Below are 27,287 nucleotides of genomic sequence, written 5' to 3'. Positions count from 1 at the left end.
GAGCATTGTTTGTAGTGACAGTTTTACTGTCCTTAGTTCCAGGTGACTCAACACTAACATCTGTTTTAGTTTTAGTAATACTATCGTCTTTTGATCTATGTACTATTCCAGTACTCTTTTTATAATCACGTCTATTTACAGATGAGATCTCCTGCTGAAAATCAACACAGCTGTCCTTTTCATCTGGTTTGATCTTTTTGTTATTCACATATTTCTCATCCAGAGCTGAATCAGACCTGTCTCCATCACCTAATTCCTTGCCTGACTTCTTCAGCTCAGTGTTGTTGTCTGCCACTCTTGATGTAATTCTCAGCTTTGCATTGTCTTTAATACTCTCATTCTTTCTATCCAAGTTACACAGTGGTTCTGTGACCCCTGTGACCTCTGCTGTGCTCTTAGCATCAAATTGCTTTTTCCTGTGTGAGTCTACAGACTGTATACCTTGGCAAATTTCATTTGATTTTTTCCCTTGATTGACAAGCTTTGATTTGCTCGCACTAAGTTCTGTGTTATGCGTGATGTGAACCTTATCGTCTGCTGCTTGTGAGCCAACATTTACATCAGCTGAGCTACTTTTCATGTTACCTATGTCCGGTACAATTGTTTTCCCATCTGTTGTCCTATCCCTGTGAAGTCTATTTTTAGATTCTTCTCTGTGCTGTTTAATACTCACCGCTGATATTTGTTTATCCTGTACATTGTCTGCTGCACTTTTAAGTGACCTTGAATTCTCTTCAGAATTTCTATTGCTTGTGTTTGTTGAAGTGTTAGATTTCAGTTTGACTTTTTCTGTATCTAAGTCATCAGTTTTAAAACTGACACCTTTCTGTTCCCCCTGACCTACTGCTTTCTTATTTCTAACATCTGAGTGCTTGTTTGGGATTTCGCTATCAGATTTCAGGTTGTTACTTTCTATATTCTGCCTGCCTGAAATAGAATGTATGGACTTGTTGCTATTTATAGAGACACTACTATCATTAGGTTTTGATGACATCACAGCCTCTGTATCTGACTTCCTGTTAACAGTTTTGTCTGTGCTCATGTCTCTAATGCCCTGACCTTCCTCAGATTGGGCTTTCTCTGTCACCTGTGGTGGTTTCTGCAGTTTATCTCTGGTTTTGCTGATTATTTCTTTAAAGCTTACATTGCTCTCCGCTTCCTTAGATTTCCCAGTCTCTATCACTTTCTTGACCATTTTTTTCCATTTTGGTTGTTCCTCATTAGCTGCTTCTTCTTTATCCACTAAATTAGAGGACAAATCATTGCCCTTATCATCTGCAGAAACCTTATCCCTTTTCTTTAAGCTACTTTCCTTTCCATCAGCTTTTTTGTTAACTTTGTGTGACAACAATTTGTTTGAATGTGTGTGATCTTTATCATCAGGTAAAACTTCTGTATCATGTTTTACTGTTGGTTGAATTTTAGTGATTCTATCATCTTTATTAACTAATAGGACTTGGGTACCTTTAGTCTCTTTTTCTTTCTCCAGAATTAATTTTTTCTGTGTTTTGTCTGCTCTGTCTTCTGAAGTTGTTTTTTCAACATCTGGAGTTAGCCTACCTTCATTTGTGTTTACTTTGTTCTTCACCACACCAAATCCAGCAGCATTATTTTCATCGCTAAATTGAACATCATGGCCTCTGTTTTGGATTTCAGTACTTGTATCACCAATTTCCTTTTTCATTCCTAGCACTTCTTTGCTATCCTTTCCTGTTACAGCAACCATGGTATCTTTTGGCCTATTCTTCAGTTTTGTTTTCATGCTGCCAATCAGGTTTTTGAAACTAACCTTTTCCACATCATTGGATACATCGTTTATAGGCTTTTGTGTCCTAGACTTTTTATCAGTGGTGATGTTAGGTTTCTCTTCAGTTTTTTCAACTTCTTCACGTCTATCAATGGGCGGAGAATTCGGTGAGAAATATTTTGGTTCTTTGCTGTCAGTCGGTAAAGTATCAGCAAAATCTGAATTCTGTTTAAGTACAACTGGTTTTACATCATCTCCTTTTAGTTTTGTTTCTGTGGAATTTTTTCCGATTTGATCCGATTTCGATGTTTTATCCATAGTTCTGGTTGATTCTGTTGATTTCTTTTCGATTTGATCCGACTTCGATGTTTTGTCTGTAGTTCTGGTTGTTTCTGTTAATTTCTTTTTGATCTGATCCGACTTTGTTGTTTTGTCTGTATCTCTGGTTGATTCTGTCGATTTCTTTTCAATTTGATCCGACTTCGATGTTTTGTCTGTAGTTCTGGTTGTTTCTGTGGATTTCTTTTCGATTTCATTTGACTTCGATGTTTTGTCCATCGTTCTGGTATGTAGCTTTTCCTTAGCTTGCTTTAGATTCTCTTTCATATTTAACATCGTTTTGTCATCCACTGAAACGGCTAGCTTCCCTTTGTCTTTGTTACCTACATCAGCTGCACTGTTGACCACTCTCAGACTAGTTTTCTCTGTGACCACAGTTTTCTGACCAGCGGTAGTGGTTTCACCTAATTTATTACTTTCTACAGAGTTCATTTCCACTTTCTTTGTTTTGGTATCTGCTGTGACATCAGAAGACTTTTCAACCAATCTTGTTGGTTTCCCAGTACCGATTTCTTGTGTCTTATTTTCCCGCCAATTATTGTTAGTGTTTGTTTCCTGCTGGTTGATTTCCTCTGTCGTCTGCTCCTCCCTTGTGTAAGGTTTATTGGGATCTTTAGTGTTTAATGACTGTACATTAGTTACTGCTGTTGTCTGTTCCTCCCTCTGTGTCTTCCTTGTGTAAGGTTTACTGGATATTGTGTTTAATGACTGTACATTAGTTACCGCTGTTGTCTGTTCCTCCCTCTGTGTCTTCCTTGGGTAAGGTTTATTGGGGTCTTTAGATGCTGTATTTAATGATTGTTCATTGGTTACCGCTGTTGACTTAGAACAGTGTAATTTTGATTCAGTGTTTTCTGTCTGTGAAGAAATTTTAGTTTGTACCTTGTCTGTCATTGGTGGAGTTCCTTTACTAATCTGCATATTAATCTGTCTGTCTGATTGACGAGCTTCTCTCTCTGTTTCTACCAATGGAACTTTGACATCTCTTTTCTCCAGTGGTGGAGATTTTATACTTGGCGTTTTGTTGTTCATATCTATGGGTTTAACTTTAGTCTCAACATTCTTTGTATTTACTAGTGAAGATCCAGGTGTTGCATTTTTATCAAGAGTCCTCAACATTGAACCCTCAGTAGTTCTTAACCTTATTCCTGACAAATCAGTGGATGGCATTTCATCATTCCTTTTTAAGGCAGATTCTGATCCTTCCTCAACATTTATTTTATTATTCTTTGGTGAGCTGGTCTTCTTAACATCATCAACTTTTGTTTCTAATGATCTTGACATCATATCTGTTTTAGCTGTAGTGGCTTTAACCTTTGACCTCTTGTCTACAGTGCTGTCTGTTTTACCTGAGGTGACCTCTGACCTATTGTTTACAGTGCTGTCTTGTTTATCTGAGGTAGCTGCAACCTTTGATGTCTTGTTTACAGTGCTATCTGTTTTATGTGAGGTGGCCTCAACTTCTGATCTCTTGTTTACAGTGCTGCCTATTTTATCTGAGGTGACCTCTGACATCTTGTTTACAGTGTTGTCTGATTTACCTGAGCTGACCTCTGACCTTTTGTTTATACTGCTTTCTGTTTTATCTGAGGCATTTGCAACTTCTGACCTCTTCTTTACAGTGCTCTTGTTCACAGTGCTATCTGTTTTACTTGAGGTGACCTCTGACCTCGTGTTTACAGTACTGTCTGTTTTACTTGAGGTGGCCTCAGCCTCTGACCTCTTCTTTGCAGTGTTGTCTGTTTTATCTGAGGTGGCTGCATTGTCTGCTTTAACACGGGTGACCTCATTCTGTAATATCTTGTGTACACTGTCATCTGTCCTGTTGGAGGTGGCCTCAGCCTCTGACCTCTTCTTTGCAGTGTTGTCTGTTTTATCTGAGGTGGCTGCATTGTCTGCTTTAACACAGGTGACCTCATTCTGTGATATCTTGTGTACACTGTCGTCTGTCCTGTTGGAGGTGACCTCAGCCTCTGACCTCTTCCTTACATTCTTTGGTGAAACCTTATTTTCTAGAGTCTCTTTCTTTGCCTTCAGTTCTTGAGGTTTTGATGCAGAATTACTCTGCTGTTCTGTTCCAGGGTCATCACTTACACCATGCAGTCGGGATCTAGTCTTTCTGATCATATCTTTAAAACTCATATTTGGTTGATCCACTTTCTGTAATTCCTTCTGATTGTCTACGGTGTTTGATAAAATTTTACTTTTCATGTCACTTCCCTCTGATACAGTCTCTCTGTTCATAACACCACTCTTTTCCTGTACTAGCTTGTGGCTACCTATTTGGTCACCATTACTGTCCCTGCTCTTCTTCAAGCCTGCTGCATTTGAATCTGGTTTGTTCATTTCCTGTTCTTGGATGCTAGTGGCAATGGACATTTCTTTACCAATTCTAGTCTCCTTTAATTTACTCTGGTTCCTTGAATCCTTCTCCATCTTTGCTTCTACTTTACCTGGTGCATGGCTTTGAGAGGAACCTGGTTTGGATTTGATCATTGTGTTTTCATGTGGCAATGGCTGTGCAGGTAAATCCACTGCCCTAGTCTTTTTCGGGGTGATGGATTCACCATCTCCGTTCTTCTCAGCTGTGACATGTGTAACATTTATTAGTGGGTCTTTAGAGTTTGCTGAATACTCTGTGGGATAATCAAATGGCACGGTTTTATCTTCATTAGTGAATACATCAGGACTTTTGGTGGTTGAATCTGGACTGGAACTGCTTTTCCTTCTTTTAATTTCCATTTTATAGGCCTTGGGATCAAGCTTTGCAAATAAACGATCTCTGTTAAATCCGAAATTTGAATGATTGTCAGATCTACCATCAGGAGATGCATCAGTTTCTGTGTTAGTGCTAACAATGTCTTGTTGAATTTCAATGGCTGGAATACTGTATGTTTTTATATTCTCATCACTAGGGACATCTTTCTGAGGGCTCACAGTTTTGGTCTCTAGTTTGGGATCTTTACCAGAAACCTTCAGATCTTGTACAACCAGGCTTTCCTTACCAGAAAAATCTGCAGATTTCATACTTTCTTTAATGAAATTCTGTAACTTTCGTTCATTCATTTTTTCTTTTTCATCCATCTTGTTTCCATCTTGTACAAAAGGTTTTAAGGTCAATGTGATGACTTTACAATCACTACCTTGTGTTTTTTCTTCTGTGTATTTCCCCCTGTACTTCTCTCCTGTTTCTGAACGTTTGTCAAGATTTCTGATTTTCTGTTTTGTGCTCATCTTTATTTCCTGTTGATCTGATTTGACATGATCTGCACCCCCTGACCTTTGAGTGTCCCATTGCATTTTACCAGACACATCCACACCACCACTGCTAACACTCTGGTGTGCTCTTTCAGGGTCTGTATTGGTTTCCAGCTGTTTGGATTTTGAAGATGAACTGCTTGGTGACGTTAGATCTGTCCTGTTTTGCTTCTGTTTTAAAGTGTTGTTAATCTTCTCTGCTGATGAGGTGTCTGGTTCTACCTTTTCTCCTGGTGCCATTCCTCTACTTTGTTCACTTGACTTCTTTCCTTCATCATCTCTCCCATGTTGTTTCTTTCTTGACTTGGTGGACAACTCAGTTTCTTCCCTTTTTTCTGTGACCATATCTCCACCTGCACTACAAGTATGGTCCTTTGTACAACGGTGTGATTCTTGACTACCAGAGGTCTCTAATTTGTTTGACACCAACAGGAATCTGACCGGAGTTCTGGACCTGGAGCGTCGGTCTTTTCTTTCCTCTTGGTCAGAAGTAAGTCTTCTACTTTGTCCTCTTCCTTCTCTCTTTCCACTTCTACCCCTTCTTTCTTCATTTGTGCCACTAGCTGTTTCTTCTGCCTTCTTATTTGTTGCACTTACAGAATATTCAGTTTTGCCATCTTCCTTTCCCTGATTTGTATCTGCAGGCTCCAAATTTACATCAATTTCTGATCTCCTTCCAAAATCTTCCTCACTAGTGTCCACAATCTCGGTACTGCTTACATTGATGCGCTCATCTCTCTCACACTTTCTACTACCCTCTTTATCAATCTCCAAAGATTCAGAATTCATTTTCAAGCCCACCACCTCTGTTGTGGAAATGCCAGCACTCCCATTTGAAGTTTCAAGACTTGAACTTGGAGAATTAGGTTTTTCTTCACCATCAATATCCTTAAAAACAGATTTACTATCATCACTGATACTGGACACTTCTCCAACAGACTGTGTCTCCTTGACCATTATCGCCTTCATATCATTACTAGCCGGTGATGAAACTCCCACTGTTGAATTTGGAACATATAAATCTCTGCACACAAGAGAGCTTTCACTACTACTAGAAAGTCTTCTTTCTAATACACTTCTGTCCATAGAAACTCTCCTGGGCTGACTCATCATCACAGAAAAAGTCCTGTTACCTGATTTTATTACTGCTCCACCTGTAGCTTGGAACATCAAAGGTTCCCCCTGAACATCAAGAAACATCTTTTCATCATCTTCATTCGATTCATTTGATTTACTACTTTTTAACTTCGTTTTCTCATTCTGGAAATACTGCTTCTCATTTGTACTCAAAATCATAGAAAGTGTTTGGGATGAATCCTTAATGGAGCAATGCAATTCACTGAATTTCTCCTCAGTGACCTTCTCATTATCAATAAGTAATGTAGGGGTGGTACTAGATGAAGTCTGAGGTTGTGTTGGAATGTTTGGATTTTCAATAGACTGTCCAGGATCTGATGAATCCTGTGATGGCCCAATGAAGGACTTTAAATAGCTCTGCTCTTTGCTGATTAACAGAAATTCCCTTTCCTGATGTGAAAGCTCTGTGCTATCCCTAACGCTTGTGGATTTTATATCAGTGTGAATTTCTGTTGGAGATGAAATGTGTTCCCTTGAAAGTGATGAATGTTCATGAATTGGAAGAAAATTATATGCTCTCCTCCCAGATTTCTCTTGAGAGCTTGAGGAGGAGGAACCCCTGTGTTTCTCTCCAGGAGAAAGCAGGTCCTCTTCCTTAAAGGAATATGGTGACCCACAAAGTGGACTATGTGATGTGAATTCCCTTTGTTCAGATTGATCAGATAAAACTCTGTCTTCCTTATGATATGACAAAGAACTCCTAATAGAGCTTCGCTTCTCAGAACTTCTTCCCAGTCTCGATGAAGAGACCGTTTCTTCTTCATACTTGAAAGAAGATCCATGACTATTGCCTGGGCTTTTTGGTCTCGATTCTCTTCGCAATGTAGAGAGTTCTTGGTGAGAATACAAACGGCCTCCGAGATTTGATGATCCTGTGTATGTGTGGCTCAGTGACAATGGGTCTGTATAATTGAGGTCTCTCAGACTGGGTGATGTTACATGTGTGCGTTTGTAGCTAGGCGACAGAAAATCTCTTTCTGTACTGGGTGATCTTGCACGTGTGCGTTCATAGCTAGACGACTGAAAATCTCTTCCTGTACTGGGTGATATTGCACGTGTGCGTTCATAGCTAGATGACTGAAAATCTCTTCCTGTACTGGGTGATCTTGCACGTGTGCGTTCATAGCTAGATGACTGAAAGTCTCTCGAACTGGGTGATGTTACATGTGTGCGTTCGTAGCTAGGTGATGGAAAATCTCTTCCTGTACTGGGTGATCTTGCACATGTGCGTTCAAAGCTAGGAGACAAAAAATCTCTTCCTGTATTGGGTGATCTTGCACGTGTGCGTTCATAGCTAGATGACTGAAAATCTCTTCCTGTGCTGGGTGATCTTGCACGTGTGCGTTCATAGTTAGATGACTGAAAATCTCTTCCCGTACTGGGTGATCTTGCACGTGTGCGTTCAAAGCTAGGAGACAAAAAATCTCTTCCTGTACTGGGTGATCTTGCACGTATGCGTTCATAGCTAGATGAATGAAAGTTTCTCGAACTGGGTGATGTTACATGTGTGTGTTCGTAGCTAGGAGACAAAAAATCTCTTCCTGTCATGGGTGATCTTGCACGTGTGCGTTCATAGCTAGATGAATGAAAGTCTCTCGAACTGGGTGATGTTACATGTGTGCGTTCGTAGCTAGGTGACAGAAAATCTCTTGAACTGGATGATCTTGTATGTGTGCGTTCGTAGCTTGAAGACAGTAAGTCTCTTGGACTGGGTGAACTAGTGTTTCTGTGTTGGTAACTTGGTGAATGTAGAGGGCTTTTATCATAGTACGGAGACAACAGTCCACCCCTTTCGTAGCTAGGAGATCTGGAGAGTCCTTCTGTTTCTCGAATTATATCATTTCTGATTATAAGGCCAATGTTTTTCCTCAGAATGGGTCTCGGTTCCATCTTTAACTGTTACTCTGCATCAAATGGACAACAGTCAAAAACCGAACTGCTCTCTCCAACTCAAAGACCCTCTTACAAAACACTCATAAATATGGACAGGTTAAATTCCACTTATCAGAAAATCATACTAACACTTCACCATATTGTAAAACAGACTGTCCAAATTATAAAAGCCAATTTACTCCTTTACATGTAAACAAAAAGCACGCATCGATGTGAATAGCCTACATGTAGCAACTCATTAGATAAAAACTCAGAAATAAAAACACGAGACCCGTGGATCACAGTGCTCACCCGAACCTTGCTCATACAGGTAAGGGTGAAACACATTGTAGTGTAAAACTTTAATCCCCAGTTGTGGCCCCACTGAGTCTGAGGTCACAGTGTAAACAGAAGTGATCCCACACCTAATGAGGATGCTTGCATGTCAATCGGACAAATTGGACCACTTAGGATCTTTAGAATATGTTTATTTTAATTCCTGATGTATTAAGTATATTCCGGTGAAAAACCCGAAAATACCACTGTCCTCCCACTCTGGCTCTAAGTTCATGATTTAAACAAAATTTAAATCTAAAATGCATTAATTTGATATTCAAAACATTTGAAGTCTTGAGATGAGTTATGCTTCCCACCCCCTATCCATTCCTATGCAAGTCTTTAATACCCTGGCACTATAGAGATTAGTTTTAATAAACTTGAATCTACAAGGAATCTATAAGGAAACTTTTAATCAATTTTCTGCTGAAGTGGTTGTTGAGAAGATTTGTTCAACATCCCACCTGATTAAAATCAGCTCCTCGATCTGTTTCTTTTTTATATATTAAAAAATATTTCACGTATAAAATATGAACAGATCGAGGAGTTGATTTAAATCAGATTGTTCGACATCAAACCCTATTTTTACTGAAATTGGTCCAGTGGTTTTAGAAAAATCGAAAATGTGAAAGTTGATAGATGATGATGGGGAAATCTTATTCAGAGTAACTCACCTGAGTTTTTTAAGTTCAGGTAAGCTAAGAATTCCCAATATAATTGAACCCTAATACTCAAGACATTTCCTAAAATCTAAGTATATTCAAACACATTCTTCATTAAATGCTTTCAACAGTATGAATCAGATTTTGAGGTCATGAAGCAATAATTCATACTCACATCTTGACCTGTAGTAGGCGATGGGGGGAGTGGGCTCGGTCAGATCTCCGTTGGGGGTCTCGGCACGAATTCTGAACAGGTAGTCCTTTCGTGGGGCCAGGTCAGTGACAGTGTGCTCAGTCATGCTCAGTCCCTTGACCAATGTGCGCCAGTTCTTTAGTGGGGGTTCCTGTACCTCTATTTGGTAGGTCAGGGGTACGTCTAAATTATCATACGGGGGCACGTAGACTCGGCGCCAGCGAAGGCGAGCTTGGTAGGGTTCTTCCTCCCAGATTTCAGGCCGTGCAATAGGGATGCCAGGGCGAACTACCAACAGGAAGTACAGCATATATAAGATTACAACTCCAATAACATTGACAATAAATTACATATACTATAATACAGTAAAACACGATTATAGCGAACCTCCAGCACCAGCGAAAAACAGTTCGTTATAACTAAACTACATTATATCCAAAAAAACATTATAATATTCCTCTTCTAGAGGAATAAATATCATTTCACAATAAGTGTGAATTCGTTATAACCATGCTTTTCTGTATTGTGATATTGCTATGTTGTTCCGAGTAATTTATGAACTCAATTAAGCTATTGTAAAACTTCTATTCATTGTCGGATAAGCTTCATAAGAAGTGAATTGATTAAAAACTTAAATATTACAATATTTTAAAAACATTTTCTACTTACATTTACCTGCCTGAAAATGTTTAAGTCCATGCAAATATAATTAAATCATTTTCATTTCAAACAAAACTTTTGTTTCAGATGCAGAAATTCCTGTTTAATTTTCACAAACTCTTGTCTTGAATCAGAGTGTATAAACTGTCAGCAGTGCAGTGAGCCGCAGTGGATATAATTACATAATCTGATACAGGACCAAGCCAGCAGCTCTGTATAACACTGCACTCTCTGAAGTTTGGTATTAAGTATAGCAGACTAAATCAGATACATGTGGTATTAATTTTGGTCATGTCCTGGGCATCTCACACTTGTTAATTCTGATCAAACTCTGGTGTGCAACAATTCTCATCCACAGCGACCTCAATCAGCCTGTCAGATTGGCTTGGCATTATTCAGTAATGAGAAAAGTCATGTTACTAGAATACATGCATTTCAATGTTAAATAATGTCATTAACATCTGCAACATGCCTTATCAACAAAAAGCATCCCTGCAAACCATTTCATGATCACAGGACATTCACCGGACAAAGATGATGCTAATTATGGCCAATTTTGAGGTGATGTAAATCAATTTTGAGAGTATAGTTTCAATACTAGATTTGTGCAAGAGAATAACAAGAGCTCAATGTCCTTACTGTTTCTTTAATCTGGTATGGATGGAAAGTGGAGGGTATGTGCAAAGCTATTTTAAAATTGAAAACGTTACCTTATTTAGTTAAAAAAAAAAAAAATCTTCAATAGAAAGTAATCTGGAAAAAAAATTAAAACCCATGTGATACTCGAACACATGATCCACAGATCAGCAGTGCACACGTAACAACCTTTAAGTTGCGATAATGTAGCCCTCTCTGATTTTTTATTATCATTTTTTTTTTGGAGGAGGAATAAAATATTTGGAGAAGGCTACATTATTGCAGCTAGTTACCCTACTACGCTACCCATCTAAGCGATTAGATTTAAAAGAAAATATGCATTGTATTGCTGATATCTATATTTTCATTCATTTCAAAATGAACTCAGCCATTATGACAATATGGTTCTCCTCAAGTCATGGAAATTGGGTAATTATTCAGTAATGAATGATTAAAAATAAATCTTGTTAGAATATATCAGATTTACGCAATTTACTCTAGTTCTCCATTTTAAACTTTGAGTTTTAGGGTGGGGGTGAGAGTGGAAAGAGAGAGAGAGATATGACCACTGTATTAATTATATGCAAACTAAAATTAATTATTGGCTTGCTGGGAGTACTGTAACATTGCAGATTCTTCATACACCATGAACTGATTTCTACTTAAAGATACAGCAAAGATTGGGGTCCTTCCTTCGAATCTACCATATTATAAACTCATGAGGTCTAATGGAAAGACACATTTAAAAATAAAGGAAACCTCACAGCTTAGGTCATTACAAGTATAAAACCGCACTTAAATTACCCTTAGCTGCCACATTATACCACTAAAATATTTGTGGCATATAATCCAAACAAATAATCGCATGTCTGGGCAGAAGTTCACGGAAAGCATTTGGCAGAGTTACCAAGTTCTCTGGCTACAAGGAGGTACAGCAAACTGACCCTGAGTTTTATGGTCAGAACAACACACAAATTGGATAAGCTCCCTACTGCATGTACAGATGTACTGAGCACATAAAAAAAACAAGAAAAGTAATCAGATGTAATCTGTTAATTACTTCTGATTATGAAATAAATACATCTCATACTTATAGTTCTTTTTTTTTTTTGAAAAATTATCCAACAAATTATGTATGTTTATACATGTAACAGATATCCAGAGAAGAGCTCTGAAAGAGTTATCTGCCCCTATACTCTTCTTACAAATATTTCTTCTACAGCACACACATACAAATGTACATCAATATTTATCTTAGTTAACTGGGTTTCATGTCTAGCTTATGTTGGTGATGTGAAAATGCTGAAATGCCAATTAAACCTTTTTCCATTTTATTTTTATTTACATTTCTGGCTAAATTAAATCTTTATTTTCTCAAACTTTAAACATTATAATGGAATTGATATTCAACATATCAAAATAAAAATAATTAAGTTGACGAGGCTGTGAAAGCACCCCATTACAACTTAAACTCAATAACAAATACACAATGAGCCTTTAATTCAAACAATCAAAGAAATGTCACTTTCACAATTATAGCAATATTTGTACGAGACGCAGGAACTGTAAGATATTATAAGTTTTCAAAACACAACATTCTGAATACTGAGCCTCTTACTTTTACCACACTGTCAGATTGAGACCCAACAGATGTGAGTAGGATTCAGTTAAAAAAAGAACTTTCCATGCAAGCACACTGCAATCCAAGAGTTCTAAATAAAGGGAAAATAATCAAATTGTACTGAAATAAAATTTGAGAGAGAGAGAAAAGTGAAGGTGAGGAGGGCACACGTATTAGTTACCAGTGATGAAAAGATGATTTTCCTTAACACATCACAGCCATAGAGTTCAGAGGGAAGCTAACAGATTGACAACACATGGTTCAGATATTGGGGCTCCCAAAGGAGAAATTCTACAGCTACAGGGTTCATATGGGGGGGATCCTACTGATTGGTTCGACAGATGTGTTGTCAGATATAAACCGTGTTCGGTATAAGCAGTGACCTAATGTATGTGTTGTCCAGTATAAAGGGTGACCTATGGGTGGAAATATGAATATAATCTTAAATGAGTTGTAAAATTATAGAAATTCTGTAATACTTTGGATAATAGAATAGACAATTATTCCCTTAAAGAAAAATAACACACCTGGGTAAAATTTCATATGGATGAAAAGTGGAGGATACGTACAATAATATTTTGAAATTGAAAACTTTCAAATTTATCTTATCTAATAAAAAAAAAATGCAGTTTCAGTAGAAAGTAATCTGGAAAAAAATTTAAATCCTCTGCTGGACTTGAACCCACAACCTATACAGAACAGCAGTTGACACTTTAACCGACTGAGCTACTCAGCTATATAGGCAATCAAATTTAACGGGAATATACAAATATTGGCGATAATGATATTTCATTCATGTTTTATAAGAAATTAAGTCAGCCATTATGATGACGTGGTATACACCTCCTTAACATTTTCTTAAAAGGATTAGCTATAGGCTGATGGACTGAGCAATTTTTAGCCCAGAAATCCAAACATTCCTTAATTTCTTTGAAATTCAGCAATTTCCACATTGAAATATTAAAAAACTACAGCATCTTTCCAAAACTGATTCCTCTTTTGGAATATCACATCCTAAAGTTGGCGATTCTTCGTGTTTTCTTGAAACTTTTTAAACATTTCAGGAAGTCGTTATATATATATAATTACAAATCAAGCGCCACACGCTTTGATCAAAATTTATAGATTCATTGCATATATTTTTGCAACCATAAAATATAAAGATTTTAAAATATGTTTCAACATAATCAGGATCTAACATCATGCAACCTCTAGAGCCCGAGGCAGCTATAAAAAAATAATAATTTTTGGTCATTCAATAAAAATTGCAGAAAATTCATGTTTCTGATATCAGACATTGTAGATTCATATCACTTCATGAATTTAAATTTTGAGTATCTTACCTATATAACATGAACGTTATATGCAAACTGTTTTGTTATTTACATGGTTTTAATTACAATTAGGACCAAATCAGACTGCTTATGAGTTAGCCTATAAAACTTTGGCATTAACTTCTTCTGGAAAGCAGAGAAGAAATTAAGTTAAAGGTACATATGCACTAATTATTAATTCTTTTGTTTGTTAATTATTTCCAAACTATCATGATTAATGTACACATGTATCTATAATGGTGGTATATAATAACTTATGCAATGTTGATTATTTGATTTCATCCCAGATGAAAGGAATTAAGGTCAAAATTTTCAGTTTATTCTTGACTAATCCAACTTTCGGACATCTTCAGTTGGCCTTATTTGTATAATGTATGCATTGCATGTGCCTTCTTCACGCGTGGTCAAAAAGAAAACCATGGCATTAGAAAATTTTGACATGGAGTTCCATTTTCTTATACATGTATTATAGAAATAAGGATCTATCAGACTAAACTCAATAAATTTATTGTGATAGATCATATGTATAATGAAATACTAAAGGGTAATTATAGATATGCACAGATCCGACAATTGCTGAAAAATAGCACGCAGTGTGCTAAAACAACAGTCACATGGTCAGTATACTTGGCTTGTTTCTGAGAGAATTGGTGCAATAAAAACACTGTGCTGTGACCCGAGTTAGATCCTTGTGATTGGCAGTGGTTGTATGTGAGAGGGTATGGGGGTCGCCCGCTCAGACACGTGGGTTTCCTCCGGTTTCCTCCCACAAAATGACCCTTAGCGCCAACATCCGTGCATGAAAGGATTTCTTTATTATGAGCTTTAAAGTAATATCCTAGGTATTTCTGTATGTATGTATGTATATACCAAATAAATATTTATCTAATATCTTAATAATAATTTAATTAGCATAACAAAATTAAGCTTAAAGATGATAATGCTTCCCTAGGCGATCCAGCGAAGGCACTTCTTAGTAACAAGATTGATAACTTAATCTTTATTTCATTGGTAGAATGTCCCTGGCTCTGTGAGGTGATTGCTGCTTTCACGTAAATCAGATCTCCATCTCTTGCTGCACTTAGGCTAATACTAAACTATCACTACAGAGAGACTAAATACCCTGGGGGCAGCAAGCCATTGCTAGTCACTACAAATAAGTTTATTATTGATACCAATTAGTGATTTAATGACCTCGATCGGGCAGGCGAGTGTACCTGAAGGAATGACCTTGACCTATAAAATGACCAATGTCATTTCCTCTCTCTCAAACACGTCATCAAGTAGTAGGAAATCATAATTATATGGAATCCTTAATGCAGTAAATTGATCTGAATACTGAGTCTCAGTGATCGAATCATAGAATACATGCATTATATATACTCACTGCAAGTGCTATATAGGAATTTTCAAGATCAATCCCAGCCTGAAAGGCTATGTCTATACAGTACTATACTAAAATGAAACTACCAGACTATATTCATAAATGTTTCAAGTTTTGTTAGTAGATCAAGAAATAGAAACAAACTCGATAGTTTAGATTTTAAGTTGGAAAAATAGTAATAATCATTTAAGGAGAAATAAACAGGTCCAAGGAACATACTGAAATGAAATAACTATTTGTGAACCAACTCATTCTCAAATTAGGGTGATTTAACATAATAGGAATTTGATTAACTTAGGATAGATAAAAAATAAAACATTATTTCTACTGGTTGATCAAATCTTCCAAAGCATCGATCATTATTATTTATAATTTGGTTGATTTAATCACCTTCAAAACTGAATTTATATTGATTGATTAAACTTTCAAAAAAAAAAATCTATTTGTGATTAAAAACCATCAAAAATGTATCTATCAATTATAATATTTCCACATACATTATTTCTGAAGAACACCTAAAACAAATGTCATCCAGTATGTTCCTCGATTATGGGAAATTAAATCAGATACGTAACTAGATAAGTCAGAGGTATAAACAAGATTATATTAATTCAAATAACAATAAACCCTGTTAATTTTTTAATTAAACAGTATAATTTACCATGGCTTCCTAAAACCTTATACCACAGGAATTCTGGAAGATGTAATAAATCAATAAATATGTATAGTGTATAAGCTATCCGTCACAAACACACCCGCCATTCAATGATATAAAGTTAAAAACAAGAAATTATACAGGAAAATTAAAAATTAATTTAAAAATCATTGGATAAAATGTCAACAGTATGATATGCTTTTGAAACCCAACCCACACTAATCAATACCCTCCCCCATTCTTTGAAATTGTTTTCTAACTAAGGACCCTAATGATATGAAACTGCATGTGTAAGTTTACAAAGCGTAATCTGATGATGTTATGAAATTATGGGATACACACATTATAATATCATATAGTACTGCTTGTGACCCCCCCCCCCCCCCCCCCCCCCTCTAATAGCTAGGAATCTACAAACATGACATTGTCCATATAGCATGAAACCAAACACATCAAACATTGTGTCAAAACTTACATGATATACTAAGTAAAGTATATGTGAAAGCTTTTTAAATACAAATTGTCTTTGTGAAACTATGACCTTGAACTGTGGCCCAAGTTCATGTTGTAGCAGTTGTATTCACTAATGTCTCTCTAGCAAGTTCACACATTATATTCATTAGTTAAAGCAATATTAGCTGTCATTTTGGTATTGGAAATTTTTGTTGTAAAACTGCGATTTATTATTTCATTGACAAAAAAAAAAAAGGTATAAAAACTTTAGTCATTGATATTTGTGCTAGTAAACATATCCAGAGGCTCTGAATGAAGTAAAATGACATTATTGTCTCCCCGTACAAAATTTTTTATTCTCTATATAATGCTATATATTCAATTAAACCGAAATCTTTATTTGGATAAAGTCTTAAATTTAGTTTTAATTTTATCGATGACTATATGGTTAAGTTAAATACAAAACTATCACAATTGCACATTTTCACAACTAATAACATTTTCAGATTTAGAGCTAATATTGCTTAAACATTGCAGAGAGAGACAGACCAAATATCAATACTTCCAATACGAAGGGCATCAGAAGGTGGTAACCCAGCAGTTATCCCCCTTCCTTCAGACCAACACCTATAATCTTCATGTTGTGTATTCAGGATTCCTTTAGCAGTTAGTTCTGATTTCATTTTTAATAAGGTATTCCATGTATAACAAAAGGAGATTGAAATTTTTTTAATTATTTAAATCAAAATACTAGTAAATGTTTATCATTGTTAAATAATGATGAAAATGAAGTAGTTCAAATTCACATGACTTTTGCACTTGAAAAGAGTTATCCACCCTTGATAGAAATAAGAAAATATCTAATTTTCCAAAAAAATATCTGTGGTAAATGATTAATTTTAATTCATACTTTTATAAAAAGAAAGTTTGTGTCACTTTTGAACAAGAGATTTATATAAAATACAATTTCAATGTAAAATTCAAGGTGAAATAAATCAAGCAGTTAATAAAAAATTTGTAAATTAATTCCTATGGTGGATTATCTTTAATTGATAAACCCTTCAAAATGATACCATGATCACAAAATTAATCACACCATACATTTACTAAAAATTACATACGATTGTTATACTTTGAATACCTTAAAGTGAAACCTTCATTCATTAACTGACACTGATTCTATCTATTAAGTCTGTGTATATTTAAGTTTTAATTCAGTTCATTTATCAAGAATGAAATTAACATTTACAGATTTCCACATACACTAATATACATATATAGTATATAATGGTGTGGTCCGATAACAAATAAGACATCGGAGAAATATTTGACATTTTTACAGTATTTTTTATTGAAAGTTTTCAACAATCACAGAACATCAAATGGAGAAAACATGAGTGGTATTAAATTAGCCTGGGGTGAGGTAAAACTAGTCCTCAGATTGCCTAAACCATCATAGTATTCAATATCACACCTCTCATAAAAACATACACATGATATCACCCAGATCATCCTGGAGGCTTCCAATAAAGGGCATTAAAAGACATCACCAGATCTTTGTTTTTTAACCCTAAATGTAAAAATGTTTCCCCCAAAGAGATAAGTCTTATTATCTGTATCTGACTATCAACTGCAAAATGTGATAAAGGACTTAGTTGCTATACTGTATGCAGCACTGATATAACTTTTATAAAATCATGTTTTTCTTAATCTATACAATCAAATTAAACATTGTTATCATATTGTATGTAAACAGTTATCATGTAGATCAAGCTTCCCGTATTTCCCATCAAAAAGCAAAAATAGGGGTTAAATCTCTGAGGAAATGACCTTGAACATGAATAATATTGGAACATTTACAAGGTCAGTCTCCAGTATTCATTCCAGGACTTAAAATATCACATGTATGTAATAAGCTTGCACAATACAAGAATATGGTAACATATTGCACTGTTGCCCATGGACATTATTGCATTTAAAGCCAATAACATAACAAAATATTGCACCTCAGCTGATTGCGCTGTTCAATATAATACCATATATCACCCCTAAAGAGCTGAAAATCGATATATGAACTGAAATATGAAACACAATCTACCTAAGACTCAGGAGTCAGCCCTACTAAATCTGGAGAGAAAGCACACATCTGGATCTAAGTCTCACTGCAAAACATTCTTTAAACACATTGCCCTCCATTTTCTTTAACAGACCCAAAACAAATCAGAGGTCATCAGACTAACAAACCATTATAACAGACTGTTGTAAATATGAAAGACTTTCTCCTCAAGAATTTCTTTCCCATGAAAATTAAAACAGAAAAGAAACCACACATTTTGTGTCCAGTAATTACCATGTAGGAGATGCTGGTGTTTGAAGACAATCCAATGGGCGATATAATTATTGACAGTTGTAAAATTAGTACAAATTCTCTGTGTAAATAACGAAAAACAGTTTCTGGACAAGATCCAGAATTCCATACTTGATCGTCTACTCCTTGTGACCGATCATAAGTAAACTCTTCAACACATACTGTTTGTAACATGCATTAAGGTACAGTTTTATGCAGTGCTTTATATAAATATTGCAGTATGTGCGATATATACATGTGCAGGTGCTCAAAATCACTGTAAATACACTTAGCTACAGTCAAGTAACAAAACACAAAGCAAAAGTCAAATGTCATGGTTTCTCACTAATCAGTTCTTTTTTCAAACATACATGTATATTTTGGCACTATCTACAATCTACAAATACAATATGTGAATTATACATCACTTCATTCTAAGTTGAAAGCACTTGTGCACATCTAAGACATAACAGATTACACATTGTTCCTTATATGTCTGTCTGAAAACACGAGTTCTATGTCCGATTTAATACACAGAACGCCTTAAGCCAGGTGTTTTATCGTCTGACTGGACGGTGTCCGGAGCCAGGACAGTTTCTCTTCCTCCCCTGTGTCCTCAACCCTCTCCTCCATCTGTTTGTCTGGTACCCCAATCTGTTTGCCTGGTACCCCCTTCATTGTATCCTCCTTAATCACCTTCGGTCTCTCCTTTCTAGAGACCTCTTTCTTGGCTGTGGATTTCGTTGGTGTGGTCTGGTTGTCTTTCTGGGGGGCAGTGGTTTGGGTAGTGGAGGGAGTCGAGGATTCAGTACTTAGAAGGCTGTCCTTAGAAGAAGACCTCTGTTTCAGGGTCTGCTTGGTTGGAGGGAGGTAGGAGGTATAAGAGACAGACATATCCTTCTTTTTGTAGGTTGAGGTGCTGGGTTTAACTGGAGGGAGACCAGTGAGGATGGCGGAGGAACTTCTGGGTCTGAGGCGGGATGGGGAATCAGTGGTTGAGCCACTTCTCGACTTTATCATAGACTGAGTCACAGAAGAACTCCGGGAGGGGAGAAGACTGTGAGATAGAGAGGGAGTTCTTGACATGTACCCACTTTCCGTGGCAGAGACGGACCCAGACCTTACTGACTGAGAGTCAAACCAAGTTTTGGCCCTAGAGGGGCTTCTTGTCGTGGCCCTAGAGGGGCTCCTGGTGAAGGAAGGGGAAGGACTAGTAAAGGTGAAGCGGGAGAGGGCAGAGGTTGAGAATCGGTCTGGGGTCCAGCTTCTATACTCACTTCTTCTATCATACTCAATCCTAGCAGAAATGTAATCCGTGGCTACTGAATACTTTCTACTGCTCCCTATGTTGGGCCCCACCGAGTATGAGGTTCTCTCGCGGGAGTAGTTTGTGCTGTATAATTTAGAGCTTGTACTGACACTGTCATACCTACCAGGGGAGCTATAGTCACGGGTCAACGAGCGAGCTTGTCGTGATGTGTCCGAGTATGAAGACTCTCTATGTGTAGGAGTGTAATTTGAAGATCTTGTCAGACTTGAACTTGGTCTAGGGGTGACTGAGCGAGAGTACAGATCATGATAGACTGATTTACCAATCAGAGATAAGGAGCCATGGCGATTGTCTCTGGAATAGGGGGTAGAGGTCAGGGAAGAACGACTAGTGTGAGAGGTGTACAGATCATATGTAGGTCTGCTGGTATTGGTTCTGAGAGTTGTACGAGACCCTCTGCCTCCCCAGGAGTGGGGGCGAGGGAAAAAGTATCTCCTCTCTGGAGGTTTGTACCTAGAAGTCCTAACACTGGACACCTTGTACTGGTCAGACAGAGAGCTGGTGTAAGAATCAGTAGTCATCTGTCTGTATTTCAACCTGTCAGGCACCAGATGGCGCTTCTTGTAAGACAAATCTGACACAGAGTGGTGGGATACACCACGTCTGCTTGACAAGTAACTGTCGTCTGTAGAAATGTACGGCTTCCGAGGTAATGATGTGACCTTGGATTTGGTGTCAAGGACAGAGGACAAGGCTGGTGTTTGAAGGGGAGTGGAGACATGCATGCGGGAGTCAAGGGAGAGTTTTCGGGGAGAAGTGGGTCTTCCAACAGAGGTGGAGATATCTCGTCTGTTGGTCACAGGCTTCTCCACACGATGAAGTGTCTCTAGGGACTTAAACTTCTCCAAAGTTTTTCCGAAGTCAGCCTTTTTCTTTGTCCCCTGGATCCTTGGTGTTACTTTAACAATTAAGAATTTATCCCGCCTTGATCGGGGACTGGGAGGAGGAAGTTTATTGTCCAACGACATCTCAACCAAAAATTTATCCTTCAGAGATTTGGTGTCTGTCAAAGCCTTGATGGTATTCTGTTTAAACTTTTGAACCTTCTCCTGAAATTCCTTGCGTCTTGTGTCCAATCTCTTAAGCTCAGCCAGGAAAAGGTCCTTCTTGGACCCAAGGGCTGTTGGTGTTTGGTTAGTGCTAACTAATGGTGATACTAGCTTACTAGTGAGGCCTGTTAAAGTGCTACCATGACTACCTGTGACGAGGTATAACTCACTTGGTTTACGGTACACTGGGATGTGGGCCGAGGGCGAGGAGAGTCCTGACGGATACTCAGCACGGATACGGAACATGTAATCCTGGTGTCGTTGAAGGTTCGAGATACGGAACGAGGTTCCTCTAACGTTTCGAGCTACTGGCATCCAGTCGTATCTCGGCGGTGTCTGTGCCTCGATCAGGAAGGCCAGAGGTTCTTCGTCGTAGCTATGGGCTGGCACGTCCACCATCTTCCAGTTCAAGTCAACATAGTCATCTTTCACATCTACCAATCTGGGCGTGCCGATGGGAGTTCTGGGCAACACTGCAGGAACAAATAACCAGAATTATTTTAAATCTCTGTAACGGAATCATCAAATTATTGTAGACATATTCACTTCCACAGAGTCATAATTTCACAGATTATAATTTTTGGTTTGGTCCACGGGTTTATGAAATTCTGCTGAGTTGCATGTGGCCAACATGAAATTAACTTACATACTTTAAGTCTGCTGGTATAAAATTATGCAGATTTTATATGACCATGGACTTCGTGGAAATAAATACAGCACGTAAAAATGTACATTTACAGTATTAATGGTCAGAGTCCTTTGTCACTGGTTCTCTCAGACTAACTCTTTCTGCTGAGTTGCATGTGGCCAACATGAAATTAACTTACATACTTTAAGTCTGCTGGTATAAAATTATGCAATTTTATATGACCATGGACTTAGTGGAAATAAATACAGCACGTAAAAATGTACATTTACAGTATTAATGGTCAGAGTCCTTTGTTACTGGTTCTCTCAGACTAACTCTTTCTACATCATACCTGGCCTCCTGTAAAGAGTGGTTGGCTTCGTGTAGTCTCCCAGACCTCCATCAGATATTCCTCTGACCCTAAACTCGTAGTCCTGTCTCGGTTTGAGTCCCGTGACCCGGTAATTGGTATCTGGGATATCGTGTGCCACTGGTCTCCAGTCGCGTGATGGAAGTTCACGCAACTCCAAACGGAATCTTCTCGGTAGAACGATCGGCTCCTGTGCGTTTCCTCTTGGCAGTGGTAACCATGACAATCTCACTGCGTCCGGTTCTACGTCGTAAAGTTGTGGGCGAGGCACAGGGAAATGAGACGGCACTACAGAAATAGAAACAAATGACATAATCAACAGACACTGGAGTAACATCATCATGTTCTGGAAATTCAAAACTTTTTTTTCTGTCACGCTATAAAATAAAGATCTCTTGGTTCTCAGGGACAACAGTATCAGCCTGACAACTAGCGCATTGCTAGTAATGCATTGGTGAAAAGGGAGATAATGCAATTTTCAATTCAAATACTAAATGATTGGTTTTAAGATAATAACAATAATTTTTTGGGTGAAGATGATAATAAAATGTAAAAATGTTCAATGGATGGTATAAGAAAAAATTATTAATAGCTTTTACAGAAAATTTATTCAAATATGGAAAAATCTTTTAAAAATATGCCACATTGAATCAGAATTTTGGCTTGAAAATTAATTCGCCAGACCTTGAAAGCATAAATTAATATACATTACTGAAAAGTAATCGTTCAGCTTTCTGCTGTTAACTTTGTACAGTGAAAACTGCCTCATCCAACACCTGTGCAATCTGTTTTTGTGCATTCCGACTCTTATTTTCACTCTCAATTTCATATTTTATGTTTTTTTACACTGTTTATTCCGACTCTGTGTATTCCAATAAAAAAAAATTAGTCCCCCAGTGCATGTCGGGTTAGAGAGGTTTCATTGTAACAAAGTATTGCGGGAATACATGTAAATCTACAAAATAGAGAAATCAAGGACCCCCCCTCCCATCATTGTAACAAGGTATTGCGGGAATACATGTAAATCTACAAATAGAGAAATCAAGGACAATAGCCCCCCCCACCCCCCAACATCTCTGCTAATTGAGACTTACATGCTCTGCTAATTGAGACTTACATCTAAACCTGTTGAAGGAAATAGGATATGTTGGTTCACTCAGTACTTTCTCTGCCTCAGCCCGAATTCTGAACAGATGATCCTGGTCAAATGGCAGTCCAGTAACTTGATAGTTCGTATCTCGAATTCCGCTGGCCATGCGTGTCCAATTTCGTTGTGAAGGTTCCCATCGCTCTACCTGGTACGTAACAGGACCTTTGTTAAATGGCGTCATAGACCTCGGTCGCCATTTCAGACGGAGAGACCGACTCGTGTCGTCAATGTCGGTGATCTCAGGGATGTCCACTGGAGACTTCCTGCCTACAACAGAGAAATGTTATTGCGAATGAGATTAATTATGCACAGTACATTGGAGCAGGAACCAGGCAACTTATTCTGTTCTCAGTAATTTTGAAATTTATCTGCCAACTTTGTGAAATTTGTAAGCCATACCATATCACTGTACCAGTAGTTGAACTGTTTGATACTAAACATCAGTTGAACTTTGGTATCTCGAACATTGATATTTTGAACATCATAGGCAAGTCTAGGTGAGTTGGAAGTTCCAAATACATTTTCTTTATGCATTTTAACCTCAACATCTCAAATCATCCAATATATCAAAGTTTTATGTTGCCCTCATTGAACTCAAGACAACAAGGTTTGACTGTAGATTATTATAAATTTATGTTCGATCTTTTTACATGACTTACTTTTGATTCCGAGCAGTCTGATTGGCAGAGTGGGCCGGCTGAGTCCAAACTCGTTCTCAGCTTGAACTCTAAAACTGTAGTCCTTATCGTTTCGGAGGTTTGTGACGTGGTAGAACGGATGCGGAATTCTGCGGACGAGCGGTCTCCAGGTGTTGCTAGGCGACTCCTGGACATAAATGGTGTACGTGACTGGACTGCTGTCTGACATGTACAAAGAAGGATCAGCAGGTCGCCATGACAACCAGAAAGACCCAGATGGACCAATGTCGTAAATCAAAGGTTCTTCTTGACGCATTGTGGGAGCCACTGTATATAACAACAAAATCATTCGTACAAATCTACGAATTTAATTATTTATGTTTCAGATTATTTTTAAGAATGCGCTACATAGTTTCCCTCTTGTTCAAGAATATCGTGTAAAATGAAACAAATTTATATATGTTAAAGTTTACAGAAGAAACGAATTCCTGTATTACTATTACAGTGTCACACAATTCATTACACCAATACTGTCAATTCATTTACACGTAATTCTTTCTTTATTTACAAGTAGTTCTCTCTTTATTTACATGTAATTCTGTATTAATCTATAGGTAATTCTCTCTTATCATCGTACTGACCAGCGCGTTTCTTGATGGAGACATCTGGTGTAGGATCGCTGATGCCCATGTCGTTTTCCGCGCGGACTCTGAATCTGTAGTCCTTGTCGGGGTTCAGGTTAGTGACGTGGAAGTCGGTGTGTGGTATTCCCTTAGCTAGCGTCATCCAGTCCGAGCGTGGCAGCTCCTGGATCTCTAGGCGGTAGGTGACCGGGGAGTAGTCGGTGATGCGTGACGGTAACTCCACAGATCGCCATTGTAACTTCAGAGAGTCCGGCCGGAGCTCAAGAACATATGGCTGTTCCTGGGGCATCCTTGGGGGACCTTAAAAAAATTAGGATCATGGCCAGTGGGGATTTGGTGTATCATTTTCATTCAATTTGTTTAGATGTATTTTCTACTGAGAATTTAGAATTTTGATGGCAGTATGTGGGGGTGGCGATATACTGAGGTGAAACTATATTCTCTACTTAAAAAACAAGCTAAATAATCAATTACATCCCCCACTTAAAAAGCAATCTCAGAGGCCTGAGAAGAGACAATAGGGTTTATAGAGAGTCGCTGTGTAGTTTTACTCCTAAAGTGAAATGGTATTTAAAATCTTATCCAAAAAGAAAACATAAAAAACACCTAACATTTTGTTTAATATATAGGTACAATATCTCCACTTACAAGCTCGTCTAGGCAGATAGACAGGCATGGAAGGCTCCGTGGTAGTGTTGTCAGCCTCGGCCCGCACCCTGAACAGGTAGTCTCGGTCTGGGCGTAGGTTGGTCACATGGTAACTGGTCTTGGGGACGTTCGACACATAGCTCCTCCACTGACCCCGTTCGGGGGGATCCTGGATTTCAATGCGGTAAGTGACCATGGGCATGTGACTGATGTGCCCGGGCAGGGTTGCTGGTTGCCATGACAGAACCACGGAGTCAGGGTTCAGGTTGGTCACGATTGGCTCATAGCGTGGGAAGACGGGCACTGAAAATAGTGGGAAGGAGAGTCAAATAATACTACACTTCATTATAAGCCAATTCACAGCTGTTTTATATGCTGAAGGAACATTATCTTTAAGAGTCGCTAAGAAATAATGTCTTCTTTTTTTTCAGAAATAACAATAAATATACAGTTTTAAAAGGACACTTGATACAAAAAAAAAAAATGGATACATGGGTTGATATATATATATATATATTGGCTTAGTGTGGTTGTGATAAGTAGAAACATAAAACTCCTTTAAAACGAGGGACTTGTAAATTTCTATGATGTTCAAAAGTTGAAATTTATTACCCCTCCCTATTCAAATTTTCTAAAGTGTTTGAAATCATAAGAATAAATTACATTCAATACAGTAAATTGTATTCATTTTACTTATAAATGCATGAATCTAGTTTTCATTTTCATCATTTTTGAAAAGCTTGTTTGGAGCAAGTGTTGTTAACTTCTCATTAACTACTTTTCAAATTAACATCGTACCTGATTTTCTGTAGACTGTCACAGGAAGTGACGGTTCACTGCTTCCGAAATCTGTGTGTGCTTTGATGCGGAACTGGTATTCCTTGTCTGATCGTAGACCCTTCACTAGGTACGTTGTGTCGTGTACGTTTCTGGCAACTGGCTCCCAGTTAGCACTGGGTAAAGTCCTCATTTCAATGAAATAATTGATCGGCAGCTTGTGTCGAGCAAACTGTGGCAACTCGGCTGGTCTCCATGAAAGCTGAACCAAGCCTTTGCCGACTTCTACTGCTCTGGGCTCCTGTGAGTACAGCCTAGGTCGTACTGGAAAGAAAGATTTCTATCATGCAAGAAATGTTAACATACTGTAAATTCCTAAATATGTGCATGGAATTTCTTGTCGTGTAATTTCACAAGAACCATCACTTGTGAAATAAAATTACTCACTTTTATATTGCTAAAGTAGTTGATTCCTAAATACAATCTATATGTGAGGAATTTATTATTGTGCAATTTTGCAAGAAGCATCACTTGCATAATAAAATCAATCGCTTTTATATCTATATTGCTAAAATACATGTGAAAACTCTTGATCAACAGGGCACTTGTAAATTTGTATTCTCAAGATTTGATGCCTATGAGTCATTTTGTGATATTAAAAACTCAAGTAAAATAAGGAATTTTCAGGAATCATTTCATTTACGACTGATTGATTGATTGTCTCATCGAGAATTTTTCACTCCTATTGAGACGTCACCAGCTGTAGGTGAAGTACCATAAATTTAGACCTATGCTTATCGCTCAGGGCAGTAGCAGTGAGGGTTCTTTAACGTGCCAATGCCTGTCGCGACACAGGATCTTTGTTCTTAAGGTCATATCCGAAAGACCTACGATTCTCTCTTCTAAATGCCGAGCGTTTGGCGAAGGAGCAATCACTATGACTGAAAATCACACATCACATAAAAGAATGGAATATAAATCCCGATGTAATCGTGAATACCTGGCAGTGAAGTCAGCGTCACGTAGGGCAAGGGTTCCATGGCATACGTTGGCGTACTGGGAGTCACCCGGAACAAGTAGTCTTTGTTTTGTCGTAAGCCAGTAACATGGTACTGTGTGTCAGGTACACCAGTAGCGATTGGTCGCCATTCACGTGAAGGCGGTTCTTGCATATCAATCCTGTATGTTAATGGCACAGTAGAGTCAATGTAAGGTCGTTGCCAAGACAATCTCAGTGAATCTGGCTGAAGGTCAACAATGTCTGGCATTCTCGGTAGGATAGACCTTGGAGCTGTAAAAGGGAAAAGTAGCAATTATAAACATACTGTATAGCGGGTTTTTCTCTGTGGGATGATAACTTTGGCTTATTTCAGCGGTTTTGTATCATGTCGCCAAATTATTTAATCACTAAATTTGCAC

The 27,287-nt window shown here is 37.8% G+C and overlaps 1 protein-coding gene across 9 annotated transcripts in view; it reads right to left on the bottom strand.

The window, feature by feature from the left end:
- Positions 1–27,287, bottom strand: part of LOC125682276 (twitchin-like) — a 146,771-nt gene that overhangs the window by 32,381 nt on the left and 87,103 nt on the right. For all 9 annotated transcript variants that reach the window (XM_056153684.1, XM_056153687.1, XM_056153685.1 and 6 more), the window contains exons 36-44: positions 26,869–27,159; positions 25,890–26,192; positions 25,092–25,394; positions 24,441–24,743; positions 23,821–24,126; positions 23,129–23,428; positions 21,994–22,299; positions 21,184–21,486; positions 9,527–9,832 (exon numbers count right to left, since the gene is read on the bottom strand). In XM_056153684.1, the coding sequence (XP_056009659.1) occupies positions 9,527–9,832; positions 21,184–21,486; positions 21,994–22,299; positions 23,129–23,428; positions 23,821–24,126; positions 24,441–24,743; positions 25,092–25,394; positions 25,890–26,192; positions 26,869–27,159 (2,721 nt within the window). The remainder of the gene's footprint in view (positions 1–9,526; positions 9,833–21,183; positions 21,487–21,993; positions 22,300–23,128; positions 23,429–23,820; positions 24,127–24,440; positions 24,744–25,091; positions 25,395–25,889; positions 26,193–26,868; positions 27,160–27,287) is intronic.

Source organism: Ostrea edulis, chromosome 2, assembly GCF_947568905.1.
Source record: "Ostrea edulis chromosome 2, xbOstEdul1.1, whole genome shotgun sequence".
Classification (NCBI taxonomy): domain Eukaryota; kingdom Metazoa; phylum Mollusca; class Bivalvia; order Ostreida; family Ostreidae; genus Ostrea; species Ostrea edulis.
The sequence above is the reverse complement of the archived record's forward strand: the minus strand, read 5'-3'. Positions and strand labels throughout refer to the sequence as shown.